Source organism: Coptis chinensis, chromosome 6, assembly GCF_015680905.1.
Source record: "Coptis chinensis isolate HL-2020 chromosome 6, ASM1568090v1, whole genome shotgun sequence".
Classification (NCBI taxonomy): Eukaryota; Viridiplantae; Streptophyta; class Magnoliopsida; order Ranunculales; family Ranunculaceae; genus Coptis; species Coptis chinensis.
In genome coordinates this window covers 32,747,190-32,754,573 of record NC_141461.1, presented here as the reverse complement: position 1 = coordinate 32,754,573, position 7,384 = coordinate 32,747,190, and the positions used below count along the sequence as shown (strand labels likewise).

General features: G+C 33.5%; 1 protein-coding gene across 1 annotated transcript; it reads left to right on the top strand.

Moving 5' to 3' along the window:
- Window positions 1-5,608: 5,608 nt before the first annotated feature.
- LOC147492628 (ribonucleases P/MRP protein subunit POP1-like) lies at window positions 5,609-6,808 on the top strand. The gene is made up of 4 exons (XM_086567564.1): window positions 5,609-5,847; window positions 6,024-6,132; window positions 6,220-6,406; window positions 6,477-6,808. Exons 1-4 carry the CDS (start codon window positions 5,609-5,611, stop codon window positions 6,806-6,808), a joined length of 867 nt encoding a protein of 288 aa, XP_086423690.1.
- Window positions 6,809-7,384: the final 576 nt, after the last annotated feature.

Below are 7,384 nucleotides of genomic sequence, written 5' to 3'. Positions count from 1 at the left end.
AGTAAAAAAAGTGCAAGTGCAAGTACATACAACAGTATAGGTGGCCCCACATAAAAGGGCTAGAAAAACCAATTTTTTTATACAATGAAAATTCATTAGTAACGGATACAAAACCGTATGCAATTGAAAATTAGTAACGGTTTTCAAATGTTAGAAAGGGAATATTACCAACACTTTATCAGTTGCAAACAAATTATGCACAAAATTAATAACCGTTACTAATAAATTGTAATGGTTTTTATGCGTTGCTAAAATTAATTTAAGTAACACTTTTTAATCATTAGTAAATTTTCTAACGGATACCAAGCATTACTAATATCCGTTACTAATATTTGTCACGCATTTGTGTCAACGCAAGATAACCGTTACTAATATTTTTTGTAACGGATGTATATCCGTTACAAATAAACTGTTATGGTTTAGTGTTACTCTCAAGTTACAAGAATAACTTTCATAAAGATGTTAATAGCAATAACATCAATACATGGATTTGAGCTGAGATACATCAAATGGATGTAAAGACAGCATTTTTGAATGGTGAGTTAGATGAAGAAATATATATGGAACAACCCGAAAGGTTTATTGCTCCTAGACAAGAAAAGAAAGTTTGCAAGCTTGTTAAATCCTTATATAGATTAAAGCAAGCACATGAGCAATGGCATGATAAATTTGACAATGCAATGTTGTCAAACAGTTTCAAAATAAACGAGTGTGACAAGTGTGTCTATGTCATTGTTTGTCTCTATGTAGACGATATGCTAATTTTGGGTAGTAATATGGATGTCATAAAATCTACCAAACAAATGTTGTCTAGTAAGTTTGACATGAAAAATTTAGGTGTCGCTGATGTTATCCTAGGAATTAAGATCTCTAGGACAAAGGATGCACTTGTTCTATCATAATCTTATTACATTGAGATGATTCTTGAAAAGTTCAAAAATAGAATATCACACCAAAAAGGTCACCAGTTGACATAAATCTTCATTTAGCCAAAAATACTGGAGATAGCATATCTCAACTAGAGTACTCTCGTATATTTAGCAGTTTAATATATGTCATGAAGTGTACAAGGCCTGACATAGCATATTATGTGAGCAAGCTAAGTCGATATATGAGTAATCCTGGTAAAGATCATTGGACTGCCATACTGAGAGTTTTGGGATACTTAAAGTATACTCAGAATTTTGGTCTGCACTATACAAGATATCCAGCCGTTCCAGAAGAGTACTGCAATGCTAATTAGATATTTGAAACTAAAAACTCAAAGTCCACAAATGGATATGTCTTTACACTGGGAGGTGCAGCTGCTTCTTGGAAATCCTCAAAACAAACGTACCTAGCGAGGTCCACTATGGAATCAAAATTCATAGCATTGGACAAGGCTGGAGAAGAAGCAGAGTGATTTCAAAATTTCTTAGAGGATATTCCAAACTGGGCTAAACTTGTGCCAGCAGTGTGTATACACTGTGACAGGCAATTTGCTATTGGTAGAGCACAGAGTAGCATGTATAACGGAAAGTCTCAACGCATCCGTCGTAGACATAACACGGTTAGACAATTCCTCTCAAATGGAGTTATCTCAATCGACTATGTAAGGTCAAAAGATAACATTATGGATCCGTTTACAAAAGGTTTAACAAGAGAGCAAGTGGAAAGATTATCAAGGGGAATGGGCTTAAAGCCTTTGAGATAATCAACCAAGAGTCCTCATAATGGAAAAACCAACCTAGTTGACTGGAGATCCCAAAATCTAGGTTCAAAGGGCCAACTAAATTATGTCTGTGACTCAGTAAGCACTAGAGAGTAATACTACTATACTCTAACCCATTCTTATATAAGACAGTGCATAGCTACTGCGAGACCCAGGATAAGTCAAGCTTTTAATGATATGCTATATCTTGGAAAGTTATGTTATCTAAGTGGAGTATTGCAGGATACTATTTATAGAAATCACCTATGTTAGTGTGAAGTGGGGCCGCTTCTATGAGAATTTTAAAGACAAATGCCTCAGAAGCACTATCTGAAACCAAGAAGTGTTCAAGGCCAAAATGAATACAAACGTGAGAACCAACAGTATTCAAGAAGGTACTACGTGAAGATGATTGTCTAGGTTTATACAAATGGCTGACAGTTCAAGGACATTAATTGAAGTATAGTGATCGTCCAATTAAATATTATCGTCTTTCACTAAGGCAAGTTCAAGGCCTCCCATGCTACTTGACCTAATGCGGTATTTTTTCATTTGTAAAAGAACAGAAATCCGATGTTTATGATAGAAGAAGCCAAATCTTCATTCATGTGGGGGATTGTTAGAAAATTTGATTTGCACAAATCCATTGAGATATGAATGAGTAATTTGTCTCTCAAGTTACCCCACTTGAGATGAAATGGGTTTCACTTGAAACATTACGTAAAGAGAGAAAAACCTTTTCGAAAGGGTGTACTAGTTCGAAACAGTGCATTATTCCAAAAAGGTGCGACCTTTCGAAATAGGCACTGGTTCGAAACAGTGTTTTATGTCGAAAAGGTGCGACCTTTCGAAATAGGCACTAGTTTGAAACAGTGCTTTATGCTTAAATGGTGCGTCCTTTCGAAAAATGTGACCTTTCAAAGAGGTGCCTAACTTTTTCAAAGAGTCACTGTTCTGTTTCGAAAAGGCACTTCTCACTTATAAATAGTGGATGAATTTGGAGAGAAAGGCACACCAGATCACACATTTCTGATCTTTCTCTTCTTTCTCTGTTCTTAGTCAAATACTATATTATGTTCGGTGATTTTATAGAATTGAAGTGCTAGCTTTCTATAGAAGGAAATCCGTTCTATCTTGGGAGATAGTTTCCCATCAACCTTCAAGCACCGTAAGGGGGAAAATCTGTCTTAAGGACATAGTGGTTCTACACTAGGCTCGGATTTAACAAAGAAGTACAAGACACTTACGAGACAAAAGGTTTGTACTGTTTGGTGATTGGTAAAGAGTAAGTGCATTTAAGTTGAATATTCCTAACAAATTCTACGACCTCAAACTTTTCCTCCTCACCAGCCGTGTTAAGTTTGGCAGCGACAGGCAAATTGATATTTTCATACTTTTTAGTGGTCCAGCCATTATAGGCCCATATTATCGTATTTCTACGAGTTTATAACCATTTAGTACCACGAACTTTCGTTTTTTTTACTAAATGGTACCCGAACTTTGTTTCTCTCATATTCGTACTACGAAGTTTTAATTTATTTCAATTTAGTACATCAGTTAATTTTCCATCTAATTCCGTCCAATTTCACTAACGGCGTTAGCACTATTCACGTTAGTACTATTCACACAACACTATTCACGTGATTTTTTTTTTTAGAATTTTTAATCAATCTTAAAAATAAATTCTTTAATGAAAAATACTAATAATAAACACTATTCATGTGAACGGTGTTTTTACTATTCACATGAACAGTGTCTTTTTCTTTTCTTTTCTTTTTTTTTTTGTGTGTAATAATCTTTAATCAATCTTAAAAATTAGATTATTACAAAAAAAAAAGATTATCATAAAAACTTACATAGCATATATATATATATATATATACACAACTTATTCTTAAAAAAAAAATACACACACACATACTTTTCACATGAATAGTATTTTTTATTATTATTTTTCATTAAAGAATTAATTTTTAAGATTGATTAAAAATTATTTTAAAAAAAGACACGTGAATAGTGAAAATACTGTTCACATGAATAGTGTTATTTTGTTTTTTCAAAATGTGAATTTTTGAAAAAAGCACTATTCACGTGAATTGTGTTGTGTGAATAGTGCTAACGTCGTTAGTGAAATTGGACAGAATTAGATGAAAAATTAATTGATGTACTAAATTGAAACTTCGTGGTACGAATAGGCGAGAAATAAAGTTCGGGTACCATTTAGTAAAAAAAACGAAAGTTCGTGGTACTAAATGGTTATTTTCTCTATTTCTACTATAGTCGCTGAGCTGTGCATATATATTTTCAAAAGTACTTTCGAGGGTAAACAAATAAGATACGTAGGATGCAAGTTCGTTTATCATATTCTTTATACCATAGTTTATACCATACCTCCCTACAAGATGAGTTAAGTCCTAATAATTTGTGGATATGATATACTAACCATTGATATCTCTACAAAAATTTGTCTCATTTAGAAATCTTTAACCTACCTAGTTAAAAATCGTTTTCAATTTTTATTTTTTTCAAACGGCTAAGATTTTTCGATTTTGCAATCATCTTTTGACATAGTTTAACATTATCAAATGAGTTGAAATTTTGTAGAGGTAATCTTAATAGTTAGTTGAACACATCCACAAAAAATTAAGTTATAATTCATATTGTATATAGAGTTGTGGGGCTTAATATAAAGTATGGTATAAAAAGTGGGGTAAATGGAACTAGAAATGCGTAATAAATTTGCTTTTGGCCCATTAGCAGCACTAAGCCCATATATGCACCCATCTCTTTTATCCAAATAAGATCCATATATATATATACATATATAGACAATGGGTTTAATCTCTCTGGTACTTAAATGGTTGCACAAAAACCCCCTGTAAGCGAACAATGAATAAAACCTCCCTATTATTTAAAACATAACATCAAAACCAAAACAGACCAAAATACCCCTGTGAAAACCAGGCTGACGTCATCAATCTTTACTTATAATTTCGGCTTAAGGACAAACCGGGCTGACGTCATCCTATATAAATTTGTATTTACATATGACAATATAAAATTACACAGTTTTCTTAACCTATTTAAATTTAAATTTTCATATAAAATTTTTTTTCATAGGAAAATTTAAATTTATATTCTGTATGGTGTCGTCGGAAAATTTTCAATCCCAAAAGTTACTATCTAAATTTAAGTTTTCATAGCTCCAATGACTATATAAATATAGTTTTACATATATATGACTATGTAAAAATACATTTACATATATTTTTTCAGGTGTCGGGAAATTTTCAATCCCAAAAGTTACTGTGTAAATTTAAGTTTTTATAGCTCCAATGACTATGCAAATATAGTTTTACATATATATATGACTATGTAAAAATACATTTACATATAGTCGGGAAATTGTCAATCCCAAAAGGGTAAAAAAGGAAATAAGATAAAATGAGAAATAAAAATAGACCAGATTTTATCTATTTTTTGGAAAACAGGGAATTTTAACAAGACCTAAATAATAGGGAGGTTATGTGATATGGGTCGATGGGATGGAGTTTATACTTAACCGAGTTATAACCAAGGGGTTGAGCCTTATTTCTTGTATATATATATATACAACCCCGCTCTTAGACGGACGTCCGTTTACGAACTTTACTTAAAAACCGAAATTTTGAAATACAAAATATACTCTCACGAAGGGTTTTCTCATGACTCGCTCCTTCTCTCTCCGAAGTCCAAACTTACCGTGACTATTTCCCTCCCTCCTGACTCTCTTTCTCTCTCTCATGGGGTTCCTCTTCTCTCTATTTCTAATCCTAAAATTCTTATTAAAAAAAAGTTGCATATTCGCGTGTAAAATATTTTGATTCATACTCAAAATGTTCAAATAAGAAAGGGAATTATTTATGGTCAAACTTTAAAATGAATAGTGTTTTAGTCTCTGACAGCAAGGACTTGTGGCAAACTCGTAATGCGGTGAATCCTCCAGTAGAGGAGAATTGTCTTTGCATGGAAAAGCATCAAAAGCGCATGGATTTTTTTAACATTGATATCCTTGATATGAACTCTGGTGTGTCGACGACTGAAATGAAAGGACAGTCTTCAAGCTCAAGCCCCATATTGCTCTTAAAGAATAGGAACATACAAGGATCATGTGTTGGGTATGCTTCGATTTTCCTTCTTTCTTCCTCAATGTTTCATGATAAAAAGTACAATATGTGTCAAAAATAACTGTAACTTGTTTCTGTATTCAATACTTTATGTGTATGAAATCTGAATTGAAGACAATGGATCCTCACAAAAAAAAATTAATGTGTAAGTTTCAATCCTCTTTCAGGTGGTCTCTCATTCTCCCGTTAACTTGGGTCAAGGCTTTCTGGGTTCCTCTTGTTAACCATGGAGCTCATCCAGTTGGCTTGAGAGAGAATCACTGGATTGCATGTGATGTACGTTTATGCAACTCAACCTTCTTCCGACTTGTATATTTAATTTTTGTTAATATTGCCAATGTTAATGAAACTTTTGCACTGTAGGTTGGATTGCATTCTTTCCCTTTCAATTTCCCTGATTGCAACGCACACTCATGCTTCATGGCTGTTGAGGCTATTGCCAATGATGAAAAAATGGATCTCTATCCTATCGCTATGAGGCCTTCAAAAGTTCCTAGCCCACCTCTTTGGGACAACATCAAGCTTGCTTTTGAGACAGCCTCTTGGGAAAGTTACTCAAGACATCTACGAAGAGAATTCTATAGGAGAAAGGAATGGTTGTAATTCATTGGGTGATGCAGGCATAAAAAATTGTGACTCTGAAGCACTAGAGCAGGATGCTTATCCATTTAAAGGATTTGTTGCAAGGACATCTGATATTTTAAGTACTCACTTGAATAACATTTGTGGAAACCATTTACTTGTATTCCCTAATAAGAAACTGGGGAAAAAGACCAAGCTGTTAGAGAGCAGAGACAAGCTTGAGCTTGAGCTTGACCCTGAAAGGGCCGACCAGATACCTCTTGACCGAAAACTATGTTTCCTTAGAGTTCTACTTTGTGCCTACAAGGAAGGTGCTTTTGAGGAAGGAGTTGTTATTTGTGCACCTCATCTTACCGATATTTTACTCTAGACGTCAAGGTTGGTTGTTGTATTTGGCTTCATCTTAGTTCAATCTGTTGTAAGGAAGCATATGTTAAGTATAAACACTAAAACCTAATTATTCTTTCATCTACCGGGAAGATGATATTTTTCATTAGCTCATTTATGTGAGATTTTTGGATGTAACCATGGACTTGCATATACTTTTGGGTATCTTTTCACTTGTTGCTCTGAATTGTTGTAAATAATAAAGAAAGATAGAATTAGTTATATATGTTTTTTTTTCCTCTATTTCCTTGAAGAAAATTTCTGATTCTCTTAAAGTAAGATAATAGAATGGTACTACTAGCATCCAATGGGTGCCATAGTCTTGTTTATTTATTTTTTTCTAGGAAGATGGACTTTGGTGGGTAGATGAATTCCTTAGTGTTTTATGGTGTGGCATTGTTAATCTAAGAATGTGCCTTCTGTGTTTGATTAATGAATACTCTATGTAAAATATGCAGATCAGATGTACATGAAGAGCAGCTTCAAATTCCACAGATCTATGTAAAATATGCAGATCAGATGTACGTAAGTCCGTGGATTGTCATTACTATTGATTATG

Bases quoted from the DNA above. Each gene is read 5' to 3' on its own strand.
- LOC147492628 (XM_086567564.1), top strand. From the start codon at position 5,609: ATGAATAGTGTTTTAGTCTCTGACAGCAAGGACTTGTGGCAAACTCGT. The intron at 6,133-6,219 runs GTACGTTTATGC...TTTGCACTGTAG, and splicing joins ATCACTGGATTGCATGTGAT to GTTGGATTGCATTCTTTCCC. The intron at 6,407-6,476 runs GTTACTCAAGAC...TGGGTGATGCAG, and splicing joins TGAGACAGCCTCTTGGGAAA to GCATAAAAAATTGTGACTCT.